At 37.4% G+C, this 25,733-nt stretch overlaps 9 protein-coding genes across 9 annotated transcripts; 4 read left to right on the top strand and 5 right to left on the bottom strand.

Moving 5' to 3' along the window:
- Positions 1–29: 29 nt before the first annotated feature.
- On the bottom strand, positions 30–1,177 carry EV154DRAFT_440739 (uncharacterized protein). The gene is made up of 3 exons (XM_051596934.1): positions 1,023–1,177; positions 298–955; positions 30–231 (listed from the first exon to the last, which is right to left on the bottom strand). Exons 1-3 carry the CDS (start codon positions 1,149–1,151, stop codon positions 62–64), a joined length of 957 nt encoding a protein of 318 aa, XP_051459393.1. The 5' UTR covers positions 1,152–1,177; the 3' UTR covers positions 30–61.
- Positions 1,178–2,433: 1,256 nt separating this feature from the next.
- Positions 2,434–3,270, bottom strand: EV154DRAFT_479887 (uncharacterized protein; the record flags this gene model as incomplete). The annotated part of the gene is made up of 4 exons (XM_051598294.1): positions 2,434–2,475; positions 2,757–2,903; positions 3,085–3,127; positions 3,200–3,270. The coding sequence occupies 4 exons, from the start codon at positions 3,268–3,270 to the stop codon at positions 2,434–2,436; spliced, it is 303 nt and encodes a 100-aa protein (XP_051459392.1).
- A 1,097-nt stretch (positions 3,271–4,367) lies between these two features.
- On the top strand, positions 4,368–8,747 carry EV154DRAFT_584756 (uncharacterized protein; the record flags this gene model as incomplete). Its single annotated transcript, XM_051606742.1, has 5 exons — positions 4,368–6,278; positions 6,332–6,926; positions 7,000–7,871; positions 7,936–8,010; positions 8,079–8,747. The coding sequence occupies 5 exons, from the start codon at positions 4,368–4,370 to the stop codon at positions 8,745–8,747; spliced, it is 4,122 nt and encodes a 1,373-aa protein (XP_051459391.1).
- A 1,060-nt stretch (positions 8,748–9,807) lies between these two features.
- EV154DRAFT_169753 (pyridine nucleotide-disulfide oxidoreductase-domain-containing protein) lies at positions 9,808–12,009 on the top strand. Its single transcript, XM_051594197.1, has 5 exons — positions 9,808–10,688; positions 10,748–11,003; positions 11,060–11,246; positions 11,309–11,513; positions 11,582–12,009. The coding sequence occupies exons 1-5, from the start codon at positions 9,822–9,824 to the stop codon at positions 11,894–11,896; spliced, it is 1,830 nt and encodes a 609-aa protein (XP_051459390.1). The 5' UTR covers positions 9,808–9,821; the 3' UTR covers positions 11,897–12,009.
- Positions 12,010–12,829: 820 nt separating this feature from the next.
- On the top strand, positions 12,830–15,973 carry EV154DRAFT_503503 (uncharacterized protein). Its single transcript, XM_051600937.1, has 8 exons — positions 12,830–13,520; positions 13,602–13,681; positions 13,750–13,872; positions 13,925–14,083; positions 14,142–14,229; positions 14,292–14,395; positions 14,464–14,976; positions 15,046–15,973. The coding sequence occupies exons 1-8, from the start codon at positions 13,286–13,288 to the stop codon at positions 15,940–15,942; spliced, it is 2,199 nt and encodes a 732-aa protein (XP_051459389.1). The 5' UTR covers positions 12,830–13,285; the 3' UTR covers positions 15,943–15,973.
- EV154DRAFT_440732 (Stc1 domain-containing protein) lies at positions 15,974–16,844 on the bottom strand. Its single transcript, XM_051596933.1, has 5 exons — positions 16,670–16,844; positions 16,550–16,596; positions 16,439–16,493; positions 16,253–16,380; positions 15,974–16,182 (listed from the first exon to the last, which is right to left on the bottom strand). The coding sequence occupies exons 1-5, from the start codon at positions 16,734–16,736 to the stop codon at positions 16,060–16,062; spliced, it is 420 nt and encodes a 139-aa protein (XP_051459388.1). The 5' UTR covers positions 16,737–16,844; the 3' UTR covers positions 15,974–16,059.
- Positions 16,783–19,033, top strand: EV154DRAFT_601301 (LIM-domain binding protein-domain-containing protein; the record flags this gene model as incomplete). The annotated part of the gene is made up of 7 exons (XM_051607222.1): positions 16,783–17,201; positions 17,284–17,353; positions 17,412–17,520; positions 17,575–17,741; positions 17,816–18,079; positions 18,130–18,199; positions 18,258–19,033. The coding sequence occupies exons 1-7, from the start codon at positions 16,975–16,977 to the stop codon at positions 19,031–19,033; spliced, it is 1,683 nt and encodes a 560-aa protein (XP_051459387.1). The 5' UTR covers positions 16,783–16,974.
- On the bottom strand, positions 18,998–21,938 carry EV154DRAFT_503492 (phosphoribosylglycinamide synthetase). The gene is made up of 7 exons (XM_051600936.1): positions 21,893–21,938; positions 21,731–21,832; positions 21,576–21,667; positions 21,441–21,507; positions 21,269–21,378; positions 20,498–21,206; positions 18,998–20,431 (listed from the first exon to the last, which is right to left on the bottom strand). The coding sequence occupies exons 1-7, from the start codon at positions 21,900–21,902 to the stop codon at positions 19,161–19,163; spliced, it is 2,361 nt and encodes a 786-aa protein (XP_051459386.1). The 5' UTR covers positions 21,903–21,938; the 3' UTR covers positions 18,998–19,160.
- A 369-nt stretch (positions 21,939–22,307) lies between these two features.
- On the bottom strand, positions 22,308–25,562 carry EV154DRAFT_461873 (peptidase S8/S53 domain-containing protein; the record flags this gene model as incomplete). The annotated part of the gene is made up of 9 exons (XM_051597569.1): positions 22,308–23,194; positions 23,246–23,932; positions 24,005–24,151; positions 24,212–24,310; positions 24,369–24,483; positions 24,544–24,593; positions 24,662–24,817; positions 24,899–25,028; positions 25,092–25,562. The coding sequence occupies 9 exons, from the start codon at positions 25,560–25,562 to the stop codon at positions 22,308–22,310; spliced, it is 2,742 nt and encodes a 913-aa protein (XP_051459385.1).
- Between the last annotated feature and the right edge of the window lie 171 nt (positions 25,563–25,733).

Raw genomic sequence — 25,733 nt, 5'->3', positions numbered from 1 at the left:
ATCGGTCACTCAAAAAGAAAGTCAACAAATGGTAGCCAATCATATTTTATTACGGAAAGAATTATTTAATGCAAATGGCATTTGGGGGAGAAGCAATACCACCCTTTTTATTCAAAGGTGCACTTGAGAAAAAGTATTCATACACTTTATCTTCAAATGAGTCAGCAGCTAACTTCTCCAAATAAAACAGTTCGCCTAGCATCATACCAAAGCCTCCAATAAAAACGGAATCTTTTTGATTTAAAATAATGTTAATATCTGTGAGTGCGTGCCAAATATTCATAGAGTTGTACTTACGGCAACAGTCATCCATATTGAGAGGGAGGGCTTCAACAGGAATTGCATCAGTAGCAACAGCTGCGATATGATGATCCCAGAACCAACGATAAGTCTCTTCGCAAGCTTTGACTCCAGCACAATCAGGAAAGTCCGCTTCCGAAAGTCCTTTAATATCAGGTCCACCTTTTTCGAAGCGTGCAGTCCAGCCCGTACGAAGCAACAAGATATCTCCTATCTCAATGGTTACGTTTTGATATTTAATAACTTTCTCCAATTCATCCATGGTAATTTCATATCTGTCAAAAGGATCGAAACTTGGGTTGTGAACCTCAGCCCATCTACCATAATCCAATAATACAGCGCGTCCTACGATACCAACCTCGGCGACGTATTGCATACCAAGACGGTCATTAGTAGTGGGCGTACCTTGACGAATGTTATCTGGGGTGATACCGTTATAGAACTTTTTGGCGGGTGTATGAGAAAAATGACGAAGTCCGTCCCACTGAGAGGAAGTTTGAGTGTTGAAGTTGTCATAATAATCATCAAAGTATATTCCACCATGTAGTTCCTTGATATGATGTTCCAAAGTTTCACGCTTGAAAAATGTAGGATTAGGAAATTCGAGGCACCAGTTTAATGGAAATCTTTTACCGGTTTTGATGCATTTTGCTGCCTAATACAACATGAGTGTCAACAATAACACCCACAAAAAAAAACGCGATATTAAATATAAAACTTACGTTGGCTACTCTTTCGGCTGTTAAATGATTCAAGGTTCCAAGATTATCATCTTCACCCCAGACACCCCATGCAGTACCCTTGGGATACTTTGGGTTAATGGGAAGTTGATCGTATGTAGGAAGAGTCATAGTCAATAAAAGAAGAAGACGATACGTAAAACTTTGGTCTATATTTATTTATATTTAAATCAGTTTTATTTTTATTTTTCACACACGATTGACACATCTTCTTCAACAACAAATATGATGCATAAATTATTAGTCACACAACTTATCTAGTTTGGCACCACTTTACGGTTAACGATATACAAACGTGCTTTATTTCGGTCGAAAAATTATTTTTAGAAAGAAATAATCCGTAACACACAGATACAGTTACATGAACGTTTCATGTATTATGCAATTGAAAACCGGGATTAAAATCACCCGTTGGCGCATAGTCAGACTATGCAGATGAGTGCGTTGGTTTTTATAAAAAATTTGTCGTTTCTTTCCGAATTGCATTTATCAAGTATAGATGTTATGAGGTGTAAAGTACGGCCCAATGAAAATATGAATACATACAGGTGTAAAATTACTGAAAGTCTTTATCAAAACATTTTAATAATAAAGGCCAGACTCATAAAAGATACTGTTCAATGGCTAATTTTTTTAAAAAATTGGTTGTCAGTTCAACAAGGAACGGCTTGATAAAGTATTTTACACTTTGTGTTTAACTTTAAAGTTTCCTTTGTTGTGGTTATAAATAACACTTTGGAATTATGTGCCCATTCTATAAAGGTTTATAATTACAAGGGTTTGTATTGTCACAATAAATAGCATTTCTATGAACCAACAACTTACCGTAATAATCCATGTATTCGGCATTCTTTTTACTATGAAGTTGTTAAAATAGTTGTATGTGACTTTGGCAACAAAATACCTAATATTGAAATGCGGTCAAAAAGTTGTTAAAGATGTTAACATGTCACACACACGCATAAAAAACAGGGCAAGCAGGAGCACATTCAAGTTATAATATTCCCTTTATTAACGCTCATTCTGTAAATTGAGTGAGATAGATTTGATTATATTTATCGGGTCATTATAATGGTATTCAAATCAATCATTGAATGTTGCCAATAGACCCATATAAATACTACCAAAGTTATTGCCACCCTTTTTTATTTTTTAAATCTACTCATTATCCAATCCATCAAATGAATCACGTCAAAAGACCTAGACCTGTTGATAAGCCTGCCCCCAAGCCTCGCCCAGGAACCCTTCCCACTATCTATGAGTAGTTCTTAGAATATGACACACTATAAAGAAATAAACCTATATCTATGTTTGTCCCACCTTACTTGATTATTATGTATGTGTGTTACGTCAAGAAGTTTTTATTCTTTAATTTCTAAACTGCAATCATAGTCTAGAGCCCAATGAATACTAACATAATCCTCGATGTACAAGCCTTTTTATTAATAAGAGTAAGAATAGTAGGTAATAAAATAGTTACTTATTTATCTATAAAACTAAGAAACGCATTATTTATTGTTAAAGTTATAGAACAAAACTAATAATATCGTAGCACTATCTAACAGGAGTTATCCCTTATTGACGGCAACTTCGGGAGCCTTGCTTGGGTTAAATTACGCCACCCAATAGGTGTTTACGCACTATTGTTTAAAATCAGGATTAAACATCCGAATTAGGCAAATACCATCCTGTGGGTCTTCGTGTAGTATGACTTACTGCTGAGTATACCATTAACAGCTTATATTTTAGGAGTGAATTTATTGCAAATCCTACAAGATGAGCATAAACGGTTCTCATTTTGCCAAACGTAAAGTAAAAAAAAAAGAGAAAAAACTCAGTTTTGACTTCTGTGTCGCTTTTAATCTAGCAAAGGAATACGTTTAGTCATACAAGATTGATATCTAGTAGATGGATTAATTTAAACAGTGTTAGTCGCATTGTAGAATGCTATCGTTTTTGTGCAGTTGCGGTATCCGTGATACTTATCAAACATTTTTTTTAAAAAAAAAAAGGGAGATGGAATATCATCAATAATCATTCTTACTTTCTCATAATGATTGGCTACAAAGCCGATTTCATTGTAGTATCTAATTGTAAGTTCAATTTTGAAAGTTATGTTATAAGGGGGTTTTTATGCATACTTATATGCAAAAGCCTACTTTTGTTTCATCTTAATAGAAAATACTGACGATTGCCTCATATAGCTACAAATATCCGTTGTAGATTTCATCGTGCGTACGCGTGATAGGGAAAGTGGGATTACATTTAAGTTTTTGCAGAAGGCACGACAAGAAACTTTTATAAGGCACCAATTGGGTTACAAACATCTCCCGATTATAGTTTGTTACCCAATGTTTATTTCTACATACCAAAGTCGTTATAAACTAATACGTGAAGCCAAATAGATTATATTTTTAAATTTGATACCTCAAGAAGCCAAAATACATTTTATTTTATAAAATACGTTAAATAAAAGTACAGCTGCTTTGTAGAAGACAATTTTTTTAGAGAAGAACGGCGAGTTATCTATCGCTGTGTAAACAAAGAAATGTCGATCCCTTTTTTCGTGTAACTTACTATTAGTTTTACCCAATCATGTTTACCCCCACCTCACGTGAGACAGCTACAGATGGTGTTATGGCAACGATGAATTATAAGTTATACGTATTGATAAATGATTAGATGCAATGATTCAAACTTGGCTACTGAAGCGGTTACTTTTCTTGTTTCTGGACATTTTCTAAATGTAGTTAATTCAGAATAATATCTAAATGGACAAAGGAAAAAAAAGACGCGGGTAAGCGAGTTAGAGGAAGCAAAGTGTGCAGATTCTCTGCATATGTAAGACAAAGAGGAGAAAGGGGCAATAATTATACTCAAAAAGAATAAAACAAACATTAAGCCTTGAATAAGGAGAATTAAAGACGACCGAATAAGATTTCGCTCACAATTTGTGTGGTGTGTAACGATAATAAACTAACTACAGCACTCTCAGAATAATTTGGTTGTAATTATTCATTCTTTTAATTGAGATTTTATGGGCAATTCACAAGGGGTAGGAGGGAAAAAAGGCACACTCTGCACATCGTTTTTCTAGGCGTTTCTATAAACTGTAATTTCGATTGAAGTTTCCCCTCTTTAGAGTAATAAGTGAAATGTACGTGTTGTTTTAGAAAACGAGATCTACAAAATTTTGATCTACAAGACGATCCACAGAATGAGTGTAGTACCAACGTTTTCTTTTATAAAGTTGGTTTTTAACGTTTAGAACAATCAAATCCCTTTTCTTCTTTTTTTCTTACATAAAATTACTTATTGTTACACATCATGTTCACTATAAACATAGGAAATGTCACAACTAATCAAAGTCTTGTTCCCGAAGATTTCTTAATTGGCTTTGGTAGCCTTTATTCAGAAGAATTAATGTTGATGGATGTATCCTGTGATAAACGTTATGCAGCTTATGTCACCCACCAAAAAAATATAGCCACTCAGGCCTACAGAACACACGGTAATCGCAAACGACTCTTTCTTTCCCGTCGCAAATTTGTCGAAAACGGTCAGCACAACATTAAATCAGAAGCCTTACCCTACGTCAACAGGCAAGAAGCATGTATAGAAATTACAAACCTCGTTCAAGAAGATCACACGGAATTCCATTGCAAGTTCCTGTCCATTTCCCCCGACGGGAAATATGTCGCCCTAAGTTTTTATGAAGTTTGTGTCAAAAATCCTCATTGCCTGATTTTTCAAATGAAGAGTGATGGTAAATTTGAGTTTTATCGAAAATTAAAATGCAATGGACGCGCAGTTTTCTTTAAGCAAAAACCAGGTTACTCCTTGGCTTTAATCAGTATTGGCACGATCGAGATCTATGACGAGTTTCCTAACAATATTAGATTACCCAGTTATTTATTCGATTCCGAAAAATTAAAATCCCACCTCCGGGAGGGCTTACTCGAAAATAAGGCCTACATCGAAACCGCTTCCTGGTTTGACGCAGAAGGACAGACATTGCCTGTAGTTGTTGAACAATTGATATTGATTTCAAGACACATACGCCATAACGTTATCGTCACCCATTTTTCTACACGTCCTATCGTCCGCGTTTGGTCTATTGAAGATGGCGTAAGATTAACTTCCTTTGTTGCTCCCAACCAACACATTATGGCCTTCTCCAAAAATTACAAATACACCGCCGCATGCAATCCAACAGACAGATCTATTAATATATACAATGTAAAAAGTGGATTACTTGTTTATCAATTAAAATCCAATTATACACCGAAAGAAGACAATCCAATCATGGTATCTCACCTCCGATTTTGCTACGATGGTCGATACATTAGTGTATCAGGAATAGAAAACAATTCCGTGTTTTTTGAAGTTTGGTATGTCGAAGCAGAAAAGCTCGTTTATCGAAAAACCGTGCATAACTACCAAAAAATACCAGCATGTCAAGTACTACAGCATGGCCGTAACGCCCCAAATGTATTCAAGTTTGTACAGCCTTTTGTCATGCGAGAAAATGATGCAAATGGCAATAAATACTTAAAAGGTGTGTACACCTCCTTCGAAGACAGCAAGCTGACTATCAATGAGCATCAGTTGGATATCGATGTTTGTGGTGATCAAGTTGAAGATCAGCTTAAAATAACTTGGATAGAAACAAAAAATATTTCCATTGATGGTGACCATGAAATAACTAATGAACGAGGTCGACTTCAATATTTGAAACATGGTCACTTTAAAATCAAAGACACGGTTTACATGCTTCTGTTTGGAATACACATGGTTCAACTTTGGGAACTAGCTAGTGGTACCATCGAAGAAGAATCGGAGAAGGATGACAAACTGATTTATATCCGAGCTTACAAGGGACCTGATTACGGTGTGTGTTATTCCTTTCGAGAAAATTGGCGAATTCAAAGCTTTGACAGCATTAACTTTATTGGTGGTATTTCTTCAGGAAGAACAATTGTCAATATTACCGAGAATACAGAATTTGGTACTAGTTCACCACATTATCACACAGAAGAATTGTTCTTGCCAATTGATGAGTTACGATCGGATCCGGGAAGAACACCTTCAAGAACCTCACCTTCCGATGAGGCTCCACCCACAAAACGATTCGATTATCACAAACTTGAAAGCGCCTGTCAAGCTTTACATTATTTATGGAGTGTCAAGAAAGCCAAAAAAGCCCCACAAACATATATAAATGCCCAAGAATACGAGGTAAGAAAAAAAAATCGATCTGATATGAAAAGCTTACAATTTCAATTTTTCAGAAAAATTTAGTTCGCATGATTGATAAGACAATTCAACTCATCAATCTCGCTGTAACAAATATTGATATATACTCCAATTTTTTCTCTACCATTGCAGGAAGTCGGACATTAGCTATGCTCGCTTCATTTAAAAAGGGCCGAGAAATTATTAAATTAATTATTGTACAAGAGATCCCCATCAGCATTTTCAGTTACCCTCGTACCATCGTCTCCTCAACTTGCTCTCCCCCCTCCTCCTCGTATATAAACAAAAGATCCACCTTCTTTTATTCTCATTTTAGCAAAAAAGACTCTCAAAAAACCTTTCACAATAATAGTGGTCATGGATCACAGCATTTACTATCACCACCCTCGAATGAAGGCTTCAAGTATAGAGGATGTTCTTCAAAACCGCATCATACGCCTGGAGCTTATCTTAAACGACCACCCATTGCAGAAAATGAAAATGTTTTAACTGTTCTCATTGATGTTCTAAGTTATGACATTTACAAATTACTATTTAACCGCATCTTGGAGGATTCTAAGTACTTGGGTCCTGGTTGTCTTTCCTCTTTGACTGACGCACTTTTATATCTCCAGGAAGAAGGCAATACCGGTAAGACATAATAACATAATCTGTATCTTTGGGGTAATAAGAAAATAAAAACTGACTTCCATTCGATGCCTAGATCTTTTACTGTCAAGTAGTCAAAAATTATCGCTGTTAGTCATCAAAAAGAACAAATCCGGTGTCCTGAAATCCGAGATTGAACAACTCATGTTAATGAAGCCTCTTCAAAAAGCTTCTAATGCGACATTTCGGAACCTCGACTCTTACGCCACTATGGAGCAAATTAAAAAATACCATGGGCTAGATCTTATCTTTTATCGTATGCAACGGTGTTACCGTGGCAAACAAATCTGTGATGTCGTGAAGGGTGTCTATTCACAGTGCCAAAAGTTTACGAATTATGTATGGGAAAATTTTGTCAAGGAAGGCCAGAAAGTCTCTCGCGGATCTACTAAAGTCTGTGTGGTACCACTTCCTCATTTTATCACATATAGTAACTTACCCGAAGATCAAATTAAAAAGGAAGGGAGCAGTAATAATGATTTGATCACTTACAAAAAGAGAAGCGCCTTTGCACGTGTCACTATCGATCAAAACATTAACACAATCTTTCAACAAGGTGATACGGTACTTGAAGTTATCTTACAGTATAAATGGGAACATTTCGCTCGCTGGAGATTTGGTTTGATCTGTGTTATTCATTTGATTTACTACGTTTCTTATTCTACAGGTGTATTATTTGCACATGATTTGTTTGATCATGGTCAATCCCAGGAAGAAGCTTACCGTATTACTTCACCAGCTCAGATTTGTTGCTTGGTTCTAATGTTTTTTTCCGTCTCTGTATTGATGGCTCAAGAGGTGCGACAGTTTTGGAAAACTTATAGTAAACGACATTATTTCTTTTCTGGGTATAATTGGATTGATTTTGCTGCAATTGTACTTCCTATTTATACCTTGATTCAAATGATTTATGGCTGGGATTATTTCGTAAGTTTTTTTTTTTCTTTTTTACCTCCTACGTCTTGAACCCTTATTTATCATACTTCTTTAGAATGAAGTATGTAGTATCAGTACATTGGTCTTATGGACACATGCTATTCTAAGAATGCGGGTGATATCATATTTCGTAAGTCTCTTTTCTTTAACTTTTTTTTCTACTACCCCAAGCCATTTTATACTCATGATATAATGTAGGGAGTGACATTGGAAGCGATTATCCAACTTTGTAAAAGTGTCTCTTCTGTACTCTTTGTGATGGTGCTTGTGCTGTTTGCATTTACCAATGCGTATATTGTACTTTTACGTGACAAGCCAGACGAGTACTTTCAAGAAAACTATGCATCCAACTCGAATGACACGCTCATTTTATCTTCTGATATCAGTACAAGCAATGGATTTGTCAACTTATATAAAGCGTTTGCATGCGTCTGGTTCTTTGTGTATGGTGTCTGGGACCCTGTTAACAATGGAGCAGCTGGTGATAGCAAATTTCTGGTTGCCATGTCTATCGTGTTCTCACTTGTGACAGTATTGATCTTCTTCAATCTGGTCATTGCCATGATGGCAAGCACGGTGGAACAAGTAAAGCAAGGAGGTAAAAAAGCATGGGTGAGCCATTTTGCAGCTGTGGTTTCCGAGATTGAAAATATTTGGTGCCCACAAAGTGTCAAAAGAAGTAGAAGACATAATCCAACGTATATTTATTATGTGGCGAGTGAGGAATCGGTGCAGAAACACGAAGAGGATCTTTTGAGAGAGTCCGAAAAGATAAAACGAAAATTAAAGATGGAAACCCTATCACCATCTGGCCCTGTCTACAGTGAACATAATCAGACAAGGGGATCGTTTTCTTCAAGTTTTTAATAATAAAGAAAATTATATTTACTAAAGCAGTATTAGAGAGTATACTATCAATCCTTTTCAGAAACACTCTGTTGGATTACAGCAATTAATGCAAACACTGACCACCTCTTATTCAGCTGTGTGTTAGACAATGTCTGACGCTCTAGATGTGGTGCCGGGGATGTCACATATCTTCTTTGTCTGAAGACCAATATTATGCTGTCAACCGGAAGATATATTTTGCGTTCTATCTAAATGAAATTTTTAAATGGCGTTTTTAGCTTTACGTTGACAACTCGACAAAAAAGAAGTGTAGTCAATAGATAGTTGTCATTGTGCTTGGATAAATATAAATACTCAACATGTTGACGATTTGAATTTCTATATAACAAAAATGCCTAAAGTTAGACTTGAGAAACCCGCACTTCCTATGCCATATGTGATTCCCATTATGATTTGTCCCAAGGAAGAAGAAGAGCGCCGTAAAGAAGCCTACGAAAAGAGCAAAGAAAAGAATGGAGACAAAAAGAAATCAAACAAATAACTTTTTTTTAAAAATAAAAAAAATATCGTTCTTTACTGCTATTTGCACATACAACGAGAAGTTTTACCCGATCTGATAAACATTTATCACTGAGCGACTTTAAAATAGGGCAGCCGCTAAACGGAAACAAATTATTGATATGTATTCACAAAATAATTAGTACCTCTATTGCTTCTTTTTTTATTTTCACTTTAAAAGCAAACCTTGATAGAGTTTAAATCTTTATCAATCAACCGCTTGCTCGTGCTACTGTTAAATGCTTACTTTATCTAAGGGCGTTTCTTATTCACTTTAAAAGTCAGAGGAAGCATTTTAACATCTTCTGGATGTCTATTTTGTGCGATGTTGAGACTATTTCAATTGATAAGTAATTATTAAAATCCAGAGGATCAAATGTATGCAATTTCCTCATTTATAAGCATTGTAGACAAGAATACAATATCAGATGGGATTTAATGTTATCGATCACAACCGCGGACGGGGTTTAAAATAAAATGATGTAACAAATGCGAAACGATTTTAATTTCTTCTTTCCCCCTTTTTCTCCAACGATGTTTTCACGTTTAACGAAAAGAGTGAAAAATGTTCAAGAACAACAAAAGGTGTTTTTCACCACAAATAGAAAAACTCCATGGATAAATCCCAAAGTTAAAAAAGCAGTGTTGCTTAGTACAGGAGCTGTCTGCACAGGAACTGGCGCTTATTACTTGCTGACGGACCGAGAGCGTAGAATCCCTTTGGGGGTACGAGAAAAAGTACCCAGTTTAGCCATTTATCCCGACCGTGGTGGGGTTAAGGAACTTCCAATTACCACTCATTATTTAGAGGATTCAATTGATAAGGAGAATACCAAGCCACGTCTGGTGATCATCGGTTCTGGTTGGGGAGCGGTTTCGGTCTTGAAGAACCTAGACAAGGACAAATACAACGTGACGATCGTCAGTGAAAACAACTATTTTTTGTTTACCCCTCTTTTACCCAGTGCCACAGTAGGCACCTTGGAGCTTCGCTCACTGATTGAGTCTGTACGAAAAATCGCTCATCGTATTGGAGGTCATTTTTTGGAAGGAAAAGCTTTGGATATTGATTTAGACAACAAGCTATTGGAAGTGGAAGGATGTCACTCTGGAGAGAAACATTTTTATGTACCCTATGATAAATTGATTGTGGCGGTAGGAGCAACCAGTATGACCCATGGTGTTCAAGGTATTGAAAATACCATGCGCTTAAAAACCATTCGAGATGCCATGGATATTCGACGTAAAGTCACCGAGAATGTCGAAAAGGCTTGTTTACCCACTACATCGCCTGAGGAACGTAAGCAATTATTGTCGTTTGTTGTGTGTGGTGGTGGACCCACAGGTGTAGAGTTTGCTGCTGAAATGTCGGATTGGATTAATGAGGATCTTGTCGAATGGGTAAGTGATGTTTACGAATAATCGTGAATTATCACTAATATATATATATATATCCATAGTTCCCGAAAGTGCTTCGTGAGGAGATCTCAATCCATATTATTCAATCGCGAGATCATATTTTAAACACCTTTGACAGCAAAATTAGTGACTATGCCGAAAAGAAATTTGACAGAGAACGTGTTAATGTCATTACCAATGCTCGAGTAGATCATATCGAAAAAGATAATGTTGTTTATAAGCTCAAATCCGTCAATGGATCCGAACCTGTGACTAAATCTTTACCTTATGGCCTCTGTCTCTGGTCCACCGGTATTGGTAAGTCCTACCTGTTTGCTAATATAAAAATAGAATTGTAACTAACACAAACGTAGCAATGACCTCATTTGCTAAAAACCTGACTGACAAAATCCCCATCCAAGCGCATAAACGCGTTTTAACAACCGATGGATACTTGCAGCTTCATGGGTTAGACGATGTGTATGCATTAGGAGATTGTGCCACAATTGAAAATCCTAAACTGATAGAGCATATTACCGAATTCATCCAGAACGCAGACACGTAAATATATATCATACAAGAGGCATACGTAGCTGATATTCACATCATATATTTTAATTTAGTGACGGGGATGGAAAGATCCAATATAAAGAGTTTTTGGCCATTTGTGAAACAATGCGGTCAAGATTTCCTTTAACGGAACAGCACTTGACGAATTTGAAGACCATGTTTAACAAGTACGATACTGACCATGATGGTTTTCTGGACGTACAAGAGATGGGTCTCATGCTCAAAGATATTGATAAAAACATGACCAACCTCCCTGCTGTGAGTGTTCATACATATATATATTTATACATAGATAATATTTGCATTTTTATTTACATTTCTCTTAGACTGCACAAGTTGCAAGTCAGCAGGGGCAATACTTGGCAAAGTATTTAAACACATTATCATCTACAGAAAATGACGAGTGTACGCAAAAAATGGTAGGACCCTTCCGTTACAGTCATTTAGGCACATTGGCGTATCTAGGCAACACGGCTGTAGGAGATTTTAAGTGGGGATATCAAATGGTGGGTGGACTCTGGGCATTGTACTTGTGGCGTAGCGTGTATTGGTCTGAACAAGTCAGTATGCGCACACGGTTAAATTTAAGCATTGATTGGACAAAGTGTGCTATCTGGGGCAGAGATATTGCCACAGTATAAATAAACGTGTGTGATCATATTGTAATTTTAGAATTTGTATCCGGCCATATCAGATTAAATAACCCTAAGATGGGCTAAGCGATATATTTTATTTTTGGTGTTATTTCTTTTGATCTCTGCATTAATTTGTGTCTACCAATACCGGGGGATTATTTTACAGTAGCGCTCAATCTAGTTTGGCAGTATAGAGCGCCACAATTTCTCAAATCATGTAATAGAAAGTTTTGTAGTCATACTTCTTATTTTGTCTGGCCAGTGTAAGTTACCCACTGTGCTAATTATTCAGCCATATACTTACTTTATTCTGTATCTAGTTTAATTTCACAAAGCTAGAAAAAATTTCTGCGGGGATATTTGTTTTTATTAAATCGACAATGTCCAAAAGTCAAAACACCTGTTTGGCCAACATATGTAGTCTCCTCTCCTACACTCACGGAATGTTTACTGGTATTATTAATGATGCTCGAGGTTAGCAGCATCCATACGTCTTTAGCAGTCTCTAAAACGTCTGAAAACCCTGGTATTGTCATTACAAGATTAATTTAAATCTTGAGAGCTACGGAATTCTCCAATGTGGCTCAAACTGTTGTTAGGGAAGAGCCCCAAGATTCTGTAAATTTTTACAATATTTTGAGCACAACGTGTGAAAACGAAGTCGATGATATTAATAAAACAAGACCGTCAGCTTTGGTAAGGAAGATTATGATTTAAATTCAACAATGCCTGTTACCTTAAGCAAGCCATCATTCTTGTCTGAAGCCAACTTTAACAAATTACGAGAAAACATCGAGGCAACACGTCTGCAGTTGACATAATCAAGGATCTATCTCTCCGATCCTGGAATCAGAAGTCCAGATGTTACTATACCCGATAAGAAGGATGATGATATTTACAAACCAATTGAGTCCAGAGGTTATATATGCGTATACGTCCCCCCCCCCCCCCTGTATTCCCCAGAACTTGACCCTATTGACGATTTCTGAGCAGTAGTTAAGATTAAAGATACAAGAAGTCAGCTTATAAATACAGAGGATCTAAGGAGAAAAATAAGCGAAGCTTATACTAAACATCTCCAGGGATTTGTTAGACACTTATCCGATACGTTCGAAAGATGTATGAACGAGGAGCATATATAAAAAAAATACTTTAATAACGTGAATTGAAAAAATAAAGACGCTAATTGGGATCTTACTTGGCCAATGACAAAGCCGCAAATTGGGAGTTTGTAGACCCGCAAAAAAAAAATACAAAACCGCAAATTGGTACCGTGAGCACTGTATGTGAATATGTTTTCTTCTTTGAAACAATAAGAAATTCAAAAAAAAAAGAAAAAAAAAACCCGCCCCCTTCTTTTTTTTACGGTTTTTTTTTTAAAAATTATTTGCAGACATGCGGCATAGTGTCAACATGGAATCTCGAGTGCATGGGAGTACTTTGGATTATGGACATACGCTTTCATTACTAGAAGAAGATTGGAATAATCAAAGTCAAATGGGCACACCTTCCTCCGTCTCTAGCAGTCTATTTGATACATGTCGTTGTTGTGGTCGACAAGACTGTGATAGTTTAGAATATTTTAATAGAAACATAAAGAAATTAGAATCTGACACTAGGTTAGCTGCAGGTATATAACTATAAAAAGAAACCAAAAACAAAAAAAGAAAAAAATTTCCTCTGTCTTTTTCTTCTACTTATAAAACTTTAGAAATTGGTCAGGGATTGCTTCATAAACACGAAACATTTGTGGCGGAATCCAATGGACAAAAGATACACTTGGAGAAGCAGGTACTTTTTTTATTTTGCATTGTGCTATTTTTGTGCTATTTTTGTGTAACTTTTTTACATATAAAAAGCTGGAGGTGTGCCACGAAAGAATCACCCGATTAGAACAATCATTAGATCACGTAGAGACACAAAAAGATGAAATCCTTAAAGAAAAGAACAAGTGGTTCTGGGAATATCAGAAGCGGCAAAAGGTAATCTGTTCTATATTCCCTTTCCTTTTCTCTAACACGCACACAAAAAAAGATGCTGGACGAAACATTATCGGATTTACAAATAGGGAACGAAAAGTACAATCAAATGTCTTCTGATTTAGACGCTAAATCTGCTGAACTGGAGAAACTTAGGATATTTAAATTCATGGTGCGTCATGCCGAGACTAGAGAAGAGACACTCCTGTCCAAGGTATAATAAACACTGGGTTTTCTTTACGTTTTTACTCACAATGGGACACTCTTATTAGCTGGAAGATACAAACCAAGAGCTGGCCCTATGTAGGCGGAATGAATTGGTACTAGAATCCAAGATGAAAAAGTTAAAAATGAGATATGGTACGTTTTTTTTTTTGGTTGTTGTTGTTATCTATAAACCCTAAAAAATAACATCGCATAAGAATCCTTGTACAATACCCACGAACAACTATCAAGAGATGTTCAAGACAATCATAAAACGGATACTGCAGTCATACCCACTCTTCCCACTGTTGATCCCATCAAGGTATATTTAAAGACAAATATCATAAGCATTTAAACACATGACAGTTATTTAAATACATATATATCTAGCTTGTGTCATCTACAAATAATAACAATGATCTCATCCACTTGATCAAGGAGCTTTCTTCCGCCAATACAAAACTAAAAACCGACCTAATGAACTGTCGAGATTTACTATCGGATGCACGAGGCGAAGTCTCATCTTTACTCCAAAAAATCGACGATTTCGATAACACACCAAAGACATTAAACGGTCCGAATTTGCAGAGCGAAATGAAATCAAAACGCGCTGCTACCATGAGCAGCGCGATTACGGAAAAACGATTATTGGTCAATCAACCAAAAACAGCTTCCGTAGCTGCTCTACCCATCGCCAAGAGGAACAAAAATGTTTTGCCTTTACCTACCGTTTCTTCTTCTATGCCTACTGCTACCCTTTCGGGTTCACCTGCTACAGCCATCGTGCATCACCACTATCATTATCATGTGAAGAAGAAGAATCAACAAGAAGATGAAGAAGATCGTGGAAGCAGTGATGTGAATAGTAATGAATTCATGCTTGATTGTTGTGATGAGGAGAAGGTAAAGCGCAATGATATGAAATTGAACAAAAAAGATGATGATAGGCTAAAAAGCCAAGGTAAAATGTAGAACGATTTGTATACAGCGGCTGCCATGGATATGGGGATGCAACACAACGGCAGAGAACTTGTTTTATCACCCTCCACCAGTTCTTCCATCATGACAACGATCCAAAAGGAGCATGGACCATATGTTTCCTTGCATGAACATGTATTACACGTTCTAGAACGCTTACGTGGGTCGGATATTCTTGCATTAAACCGAAGATTAAAACGGGCATTTGATATCATCGAATTAAGCAGCATGAGTAACTCCGTCATCGAAAATATCTTGATGGAAATTGATACATTGGAAACACGCTTTTTATGGATACGTAAAGAGGATGTACAATGGTTGGGCTTTTTCCCTTGGGTCGATCTTGTCAAGGATATGTTGAAGGAGTTGGGTGTATTACGATCCACCATGAATGAACTACAGGTCGAATATGTAAAGAAAGTGCAGGAAAGTGAGGTGAGGGTTGAGCAAGAGATTTTAACTAGACGACATTATCAGAACAAAAAAAAGGCGGAGGAAGAATCAAATAAGGGTTCTTGGATCACAAATTTTTTTACGGGTAGACATATGGTTAAGGCGGAAGAGGATGATTTAAGAGAGACATTAACCAATTCATCTACCTTGATACACGATGAAGAAGAGGTCAGAAAAGATAAAAGGCATAAAAGAAGACCTTTACCACATTATACCTCTCCACCACCACCACCGTCATCAATACAACCACAACAAATAACACCGCCACAAATGACCACTTCCATGAGCAATGGTACCAGTCGATCATCACCTTCTATACCTATTCGAAATAAGCGTAGCTTACATCGCATGCCCATCGATTATGAGGGTATCGGTCCTGCTTCCATTCGTCCTGATCCCGCTGTGAATTTTTCTTCCAGTTGGCTAGGCGGAAAATAATCAATGAAATAAAAACTGTGTGTATAATAGTAGTGTCTTTATTTAATGTGTATATATATATTTATACACTGTATGTCCGCTGGGTGATGTGTATGTTGTATGTAGATGTGTATATTGCTACATAAACTGTCCATACTCATCCTCGCTATCACTATCTGGATCTGAAGCCCACACGTCCTCTTCCTCGCGCTTCTTGATACATTTAATACAACGTGCCTTCTCGGCGTTACGGCGTTGCGACTATTTTGTAGAAAAGAGATTACGTCAGATGTCGTGTTCTTTGTAAAAATTGTGTACATGTATATTTTACCTTGGCAAACTTGTCCAAGGGTTGAGTTTTGCTACAAATCATGCACGTAAGATGTGTTTGTTGTGTGGGTGAGCATTTCTTACAACAAATTGTCTTTGCCTTGTTGTTGTATGATGGAGGTGCATAGGCTACAATAGACAAAGACTTCAATTATTACGTAAAGAGCTCATAGAAAGTTGAACTTACGGTTATGAGTGGCTTTTTGGATCTGTGTCGCAGAGAAAGCATCGATAGGTTTATCCTATGAGTTATTTTTTGTTAGCAAGATAGGCAGACCGATAAATAAAAGAAACTTACTGTCTTACAAAAGACACAACGCAAGGTTTCAGGAAGGTTGCTTGAAGCTAAAAAGGTGTGAAGGTATAAAGAGATCAGTTTATGGAAAGGACAGTAACAGAGTATTCATATTGTAAATACCATTTGCCCCAGATGTGGCGTAGCTTGTAAATCTTTGTGCGTTTTGATTCTGATTGTACTTGCTCATGATTGTATATATTGAAAGGAGAAAAGGAACACGTAGAATGACAAAAAAAAAAAAAAAAAAATCTTTTTTTTAAAAAAAAAAAGAGTGTGACCTTGTATCATAAATAAGGTAGACGCTTTTTTTTTTATCTTTTCCTTCTTCTTTTCCTTCTTAAAGCGAGTCCGAAAGAAAAACATAGTTGCATGTCAAAGGAGTCTTTATAAATAATTAATAAAGTGGCATATATACGTCTTATAGAATGCAACAACAACAAGCACAATTGCTATTTCGTCAACGCCAATTACAACAACAACAACGTCCATTACCACCTACACCGACTTTATCAAGTCAAGGCTCGCCTAATAATGCAGCACTGGCAGCAGCAACTCAAATAGGATTACCTTTACCTTCAAAATCCATGTTTACACCCACAACAGCTGTACCAGCAACAGCAGCAGCTACACCACAACAACATCATCATCACAGGTAAAAAATAATAATAAATAAATAAACAAAAAACAAGTTTTTATACATGTTGATAACAAACAAATATCCTCTTCCTTTATAGACCACCATCAATGGGACAAGCGGTACTTCGTCTCTTGCAATTCCGTGATCAACTTAGTCCAGGTGACCAGGTAAAGAATTGATTTGCTCCCCGTATCAAATAAGAGATATCTAACCAACGTTTCCAAGGCAAAAGAGATGTCATTTTGGAGAGGATTTGTTGATGATTTCTTCACCAGCAATGCCATAATGAAATTAGCTTTAGTAGATCAACAGACGCAACAAAGAAACGAATTCGGTAAACATTTCCAGACAAAAAGCGTGAAATCAAATTAAAAAAGTATATTTTTAGAAATCACACAAAGCTTAATTGCAAGATTCTTTTACACTCATTATCAGTGTGATCTTGAATCCATTCAACTTACGACGGATCAAACAATGGAATACTTCTTACCTACAGGTATGATGCTTGAATGTCCCCGATCTAGTCTTATCCATCGCTACACCAACGGAACCCTCGTAATATATATATAAAAAAAAAAAAAAAAAAACTACAAAGTCAGACAACCCTTTCTAAACATGTATAAATGTAGGTCATTCTGTCCGGTGAATTGTCAGTGCTATTTAATTCGGATCCAAATGATGGTCTCTTGAAAATACATCAATGGAAATTCACTTGCCATGGCCATGACGAATACATTGCACGTTCCCAACTATCTATGGTAGATGTCAACGCCGCTTCAATCACCAAGAAAAAGTTGAAATCCAACAATCATAATAAAACTCCTACTGTCCTCACCCCTCAATCTCTCGTCAATCAATGGGGTCTTCCCGAAAGGGTATACCAGTTATTACGGGTAAGTATCTCTATCTCTCTCCCTCATATGTAGACTGACATCTTATTTAGATCATTGATACGTCCGCTCGGTTAGGTGAAGTAGCCTTCTTTTCGCTTGTAACTGGTCTAAACCCTAAAGGTAAACACTCACACACAGTGTAACACACAAATCAAATTAAAATTATTATTATGAGTAGATGCTTTAACCGCCATGTCATTTTCAATCCATCAAAAAATGACCGGTTCATACCCACCACAACCACAAGTCATGGAAGAGGATTTACTGACAACTGATATCCTGTCTTTATTGCCCACAAAAGATAGTCCATTTATATCCACATTAACCACTACAAACACACCCACACCAACCATGGCCCCTCCTCCTTTACCACCACCGTCTTCTAACACATCACCCATGATGAACCCACACATGATGCACCCACCCACCACACCCAACCCCCTGATGTCAACACCCACAATGGCCACTCCCAATATGTCTACACCTACCATGCCCACACCTACTATGTCCAGTATGCCAACACCCGTCATGACAACACCTATCATGACAACACCCATCATGACAACACCCATCATGACAACACCCATCATGGCAACGCCTACCATGACAACACCTACCATGCCACCACCACCACAACCACCAGTACAACATGCACAACAAGTGATAAGTAATATGAATGCTCCCGCGGCCCATTTAAACCCTCAAAGTACCCAATTTATGCAACAAGCAGCTTTACAACGTTATTATCATCAACAAAGTATTCGTATGCAACATCAACAACAAGCGTTACAAATGCAACAACGTCAAGCTTTACAGCGCCTACAACAACCCTTTATCAAGGATTTACCTCAAACCCCTCCACCCGTAGATGAAAAACAACGGAAAAGAAAAGCCAGTGTTTCAAAAGACGGAAAAAACAAATCCAATAATAGTATCAAAAAAACCAAGAAATAACTTTTTTCTAAATGTAAATATTATGTGTATATTTTTTTTTTTTTTTAATTTTTTATTTTAATATAATGAAAAGCTTTTTTATGTACAACAACCCCCTTAAAGTCTTTTTTTTTTTGTAATAATTTGTCTACCAACATTCAGTGTTACGCACTTCTACTTCTTTTCCTCCCAAGGCTTCTTTAGTAGTAACAGATCCAAGTTCATATACAGTCTCATTCGCGGCTTCCAATAATCTAGTAATCTCGGCGACATTCTCACGATCAGCAACAATAATCATACCAATACCACAATTGAATGTACGTGACATTTCATGAGCGGATAATCCACCGGCCTCCTTGAGCCATTTGAAAATAGGAGGTAACTCATATGATTTAGCATCCACAATCACTGCCAAATGTTCAGGCATCACACGAGGAATATTCTCCAAGAATCCACCGCCAGTGATATGTGCCATACCCTTGATCAAATCCTTTTGCACAACAGGTAATAATTGTTTGACATAGATACGTGTAGGAACCAAAAGTCCTTCTCCAAGTGTCTTTTCAGAGTTCCAAGGACAAGGTGATTGGTAATTTAATCCAGGCTGAGATGACACAATTTTACGGACCAAAGAAAATCCATTGGAATGAACACCAGAGGAAGCTAAACCAAGAACAACATCTCCTTCCTTCATTAAATCCATACGAGGTAAAATCTTTTCCCGTTCAACTGCGCCGACTGTGAAACCTGCACCGTCATAATCACCCAAAGCATAGAGACCTGGCATCTCGGCAGTTTCTCCACCCACTAACGCACATCCAGATTGAAGACATCCTTCCACCACACCAGCGACAAAATCTTTACCGACGTCAACTTCCAATTTACCACACGCGAAATAATCCAAAAAGAATAAAGGCTCAGCTCCTTGAACAATTAAATCATTTACATTCATCGCGACCAAATCAATACCCACGGTATCATGAATTTGACAATCTTGAGCAATCTTGAGCTTGGTTCCAATACCGTCGGTAGCAGACACAAGAATAGGATCACGGAATCCAGCAGCTTTCAAATCAAAGATACCACCAAATCCTCCAATATCAGAATCAGCGCCTACACGTTTCGTGGATTTCACAAGAGGCTTGATTTGTTGTACAAGTAAATTACCAGCATCAATAGATACACCGGCATCGGCGTAAGAAAGTCCCGTCTTCTTTTCATCAGCATACTTGAATGCACGATGGGCAATGTCGTTACGATAATACATGCCATCGAATTGGATAGATTTCACGCCAACATACGCCTTATCCACAGCTTCGCGTAAAGTATTAGCAACGGCAGAAACTGCAAGTACACGACCACCATCTGTCACAAGTTGGTTTTCCTTTACACTGGTACCAGCATGGAAAATCATGACATCTTTTGAAAAACAAATCTTAATATATTGTCTCCATCACACATATTCACTTCAAAGAAATAACTTACCATTGGACTCTTGGGGAAGCGTAATGGCCTTTCCCTTGGTATATGAACCGGGGTAACCTCCAGAAGCAATGACCACAGTAGCAGCAAAAGCCTTCTTCACCGTAATGGCTACAGAATCAAGACGACCTTCTACACAAGCCATCAAGATTTCTGCTAAATCAGAATCATCTGATAAAAGAGGCAACACCACTTCGGTCTCGGGATCACCAAATCTGACATTATATTCCAACACCTTGGGTCCAGAAGCCGTCAACATAATACCAGTAAACAACATACCAACAAAGGGGAAACCATCACGACGCATACCATCCAATGTAGGTTGCAAAATCGTACGCTTCACTTGCTCAATCAGTTCGGGAGTACCAATGGGTGTAGGAGCATAGCATCCCATACCGCCAGTGTTAGGTCCAACATCGCCGTCAGAGGCACGCTTATGGTCTTGTGCAGGAGGCAAAGGAATAATAGTGTATCCATCAGCAAAAGCCAAAAACGATAACTCCTCACCTTCTAAACATTCTTCAATAACGACTTCGTTACCGGCATCGCCAAACTCCTTGGTGACCATGATGGCATGGAGAGCGTCAAGTGCTTCCTGTTGAGTTTGAGGCATAAGAACACCTTTACCAGCAGCTAAACCAGAAGCCTTTAAGACGAGTTTGTGGTTGACAGATTGGATATATGCTTTGGCTTTTTCATAATCGGTAAAGTTCTAGAAAAAAAAAGTGTTTTTAGATAGATGAAAAAAAAGGGTTTAATGGTGTTCATATTTACCTCGTAGGCGGCGGTAGGGATACGATGCTTCTTCATGAAATCTTTGGAAAAGGCTTTGGAGCCTTCCATTTGAGCAGCTTTGGGAGAAGGGCCGAAACAAGGAATACCCACTAGATAGGAGCAGATGTGTCAATGATCGCCATGTGTGTATTATTTTATGTGTCCGTTTTACCTTTTTTGAATTCACCTTGGATACCTTCCACAATGGGTTGTTCGGGACCAGGAATGACAAGATCGATCTTTTATATAAATGTTAATACAGGTTTGACAAAAGATGTCAAGTGTAAAAAAAAAATATTTTTTTTACCTTATTGGCAAGAGCGAATTCGATTAATTTGGGAAAATCAGAAACACCGATATTCACGTTGGTGATTTTAGATCCAAGCGTACCTCCGTTACCTATACAATTGAAAAAAAAATGAGTTTTTTTTTTCATTATTGAGAATAGTAAAGCAATCTTACCAGGAGCGACAAAAATGTGTTGTACTCGTGTAGACTGAGCGAGTTTCCAAGCAATAGCATGCTCACGACCCCCAGCACCGACGAGGAGAATGTTCAGCTTTTCTATATCAAAAAAGAAAAGTCAGTCATATTGGTCATTAATGTCTTTTTCCTTGGCTTTACCAGCAGTCATATTAAATAAAGAGAAGATATAAAGATTGAAAGAAACAAGGAAAAAAAAAAGAGGAGAGGGTAATTTAAGGGAGGGACGAGTTTATCTGAGTCTGACTCATATCACGATCCCGCAAATATGCACATCTTTAAGCCACCCCAAATTAAATCAAAATTTATCTATAAGTAATAGACCCATCCAAACATTTTTTTTTGAATACATATGTAGATGATTGCCAATTAAATCTATTTCGACTCTGTTTCATACATCTTGATATTTTTCTTATTTTAACCTTTACAAAAGGCATCATTGAACATCTCTTTTTTTTTTTTAGCATGATGGAAGATTATGACCCACTCCGAATTTCATCTCCCGACTTTGATGCAAAAAGATGGAGCGGGTATTTAAAAAAAATAGATTTTTTATTTAATTTTTAATGTACACGGGTGGTGAAATCACTGTTTCCCAACTCTGTGGTAAACTAGGATCTGACATAAGCTTTAAGGCCTTATATCTCAAATGATAAAATCCAGTCTCTACAGACACAAGATCTCCCAAATTCTCCGTACCCGTTGGAATCATGGTACCATTCCATTTTTGAGAAAAGATCAAGCTAGAGTCCGATAGCGTATTACGTGTCAAGTACTGTTCTTGTGAAAATAATCCAATCAATTCCTTCTTCTTATTCAATACTTCGGTACGCACATGCGAAGATCCCGTCAGCAATCGAAATAAACTCGTCAACGACGACGTCGAACGTTGCGATCTATCCAAAACTATCCCTTTACTGCGTCGTCCATCTTGGTATTTCAGCTCGAATACTTTCGTTGTATTGGACATGGTAAATCGAGGAAATCGCGCGGCAAAAATGGGTAGTTCCGCCATCGAGCCACTGATACCCATATATGGCACATGCATCGCTTTTATCTTGTTGTCCGTCTGATTCACGGGTGAAAATTCAATATAGCCTCCATAGATGGGATACACTTCCGCTCCTTCCAAACCTGAAATATTAGACACGGACACATTCAGTTCGAATGACTGGCCTGGTTCCATCGTGATATATTCGGAAGATATATTTAAAGTTGCTTGTACACGTTGATTAGCATAATGTGGTGGCTGTAATGGAGAATATCCTTGCTTTGTCACATTAAAGGGTGCCACAGCTAAAGCAGGCTTGTGTTTGATCTTGTAAGTCACTGTATCGTTACCCGGATTCGAAATTGTTAATGTATGAGCCTTTATATTCACCGTGTCATTAAAACTTATGTGACCGGGAGAAACATGCATCGATTGACTAATCGTATCAAACACTATTCACAAGGGTCATTAGCTTTTTTTTTTCTAATCAAAGAAGTACTTACTCTGAATCAATCCAGCTCCCTGTCTAGCCGGACTTTCAATATGCATGCCTTGAGAAGCAACCTTTGCATAATTTTGGAAATGCTCTTTGATATAGGTGACGCCCTTTTCTTTGCCATGGGCTTGCAGGTACAAAGCATACGTACCAGCAATATAGGGAGCTGCCATAGAGGTACCCGAAAGCGTACCATAACCACCATTAACAATTGGCAGTGTAGAAAAGATGTAGCCACCTGGACCCGCAAAATCAGGTTTAAAGCTCATATCATACAATGGCCCTACACTTGAGAATTTCGACATTTTATTTCCATTGACTACTTTTTGTGGTGTTAAAGCCGTTTGAAAATCCAAATAGATGCCATCCTGGTATTTTGTATTGATGGATTCTTTTAATTGATAGCCTGCCTTCATCGAGATGGATGTCAATGGAAGTTTGGTTTTGGAAGCTTGAGCTTTGAAAACAGCCTCTTCTACATTGTCATAAACCACAATACCAGCAGCACCATACATTTCTACTACCTGGGCTTTTTCATCAAACGTACATGTACCTCGTTGAACTAGTACGAGTTTTCCCCAAAGATTCGTATCAGGTCTTGTGCCAAGGCAAGCGTCTGCATCTAAATGTGTGTTGGAGTAATTGATCAACCGTCCGCTTGGAATTTTTTTTGTAGTGCTCGATAGTAAATAGGCTGTTTTGAAAAAAAAAATTGGTTAGTGGGGAAATGAGGTTGTGTAATCGGGGAAAGGGAAAAACAACGTACGATATTCGTTTCCGGCTTCAGAAAGAGCAGTTTGTTGAAGATTATAGACATTGTCGATAGATGCCACTGCAATATTATCAATTCCTGTGCCCGGGGAAGAGATATAGAATGCACCTTCAGAACCATCATTTCCTGCCGCTGCAATAACTATTAAATAAAAAGCTTTAGCATGTGAATGTATAAACACCTCATATAGTTTTTTCTTACTTATGGATCCTTTGCTCGAGATTCTTCCAGCTACAATAGCAGTAGGATCTTGAGCCCAATTACTTGAACTTCCTAAACTAAGGTTGATTACATCACAACCTAATATGTAAAAAAGTATTACTACAAATGACTATCCCCCAAAAAAGTTATAACAAACCTGCTTCAAAGGCACCAATAAGTGCTTTTATTACCAAATCATTGGAAGTGGCACCATCACAGCCAAACACCCTCCAAGCACCTAATGTGACTTCGGGCGCTACACCAGTAAAGTTCTAAAAAAAAGGGGGTATATGAATTAAGGATTATTTATGTTCTATAAAAGACAGACTTACAAATATTGAATCATTAGCGGCAATAATACCCGCAACGTGTGTTCCATGACCTTCAATAAATAATCAGTATGGGATAAAGTTGTGGTAAGTCTTTTTTATAGAAAAAAAAAAGGGTTACCATTTCCATCGGGACAATCATCAAGAGGGGTATTATTTTGTTTTCTAGAAAATGGGTCTCTTGAATTAAATTTGTTTCCAACCAAATCATAACCATATTGCACTGTATATCCTGGTCCAAATCCACCACCAAATGCTGGATGACGATAATCAATACCTGATAATAATAATAATAATAATAACAATAAAACATTAGCCCGTATTCTAATCCCCAAGATTGAATTTTAAAACAACTAACCTGAATCAATAATTCCGACTAAAATTCCTTTGCCCTTGAGCTGAAGATCTTGATTGACTCGATTCACTTGAGTCATAGTATGCGTAAATGGTAATGCAGGACTGTCTTTTGTAAGTTGTACATCCGGTGACTTGGGAACCACATTGTCCTTCGCGTCAAAGGTATACACATCGGTCGAGAGCAAATGCTCGACTTTGGGTCGTTGGATTTCTGTCACAGGATAAATATGTTTGACACGATGTTGCTGTAATATCTTGCTTAACACAGTATGGTGTAATCCGTCCTTGTTGATCTGTCGTTTATGTAATACGTCGTTTTCATTGGATATCTGCGTAAGGGCAATAGAAACGCCTCTAAAGATGGAAGATTCGGTATTGAAATCATGGGCGATGGACATTTTGATACGAGAATTAGTAAGAGGGTCTGTTTCATAGATATCTGCTTCAATATCTGTGACAAAATCTAAACTGGATCCGCGATAGTCTTGATCGAATTCGATGATATAGCGTCCGGGAATGACATTGCCTAATGTGTTGGGTTTATATTTTGGGTCGGATAAAAGAGTGTTTAAACGTGCTTCGTCAAATACGTCTTCAATAGCTTTTGTCAATGTAAATAGACATAACAAGGATACACTGGCACTTGTCAACAAGAGTTTTTTCATTGTTATTTAAAAGAAAGAAAAAAGATGGATGAAGAGAAGAAGAAATGGTAAGAATAAAAGGTCTAGTTTAAAATTTACATATTTTATCCAAATAAACAAAAAAAAAAACCCCCCAAAATCCTCGGATTTAGAAACAAGAGAGTGGGTAGGAGGAGAGAGGGTATATTCCGA

This window comes from Mucor mucedo (genome assembly GCF_025094135.1).
Source record: "Mucor mucedo strain NRRL 3635 chromosome Unknown EV154scaffold_29, whole genome shotgun sequence".
In the NCBI taxonomy this organism is placed as follows: domain Eukaryota; kingdom Fungi; phylum Mucoromycota; class Mucoromycetes; order Mucorales; family Mucoraceae; genus Mucor; species Mucor mucedo.
This window is presented reverse-complemented; position numbering and strand designations above follow the sequence as displayed.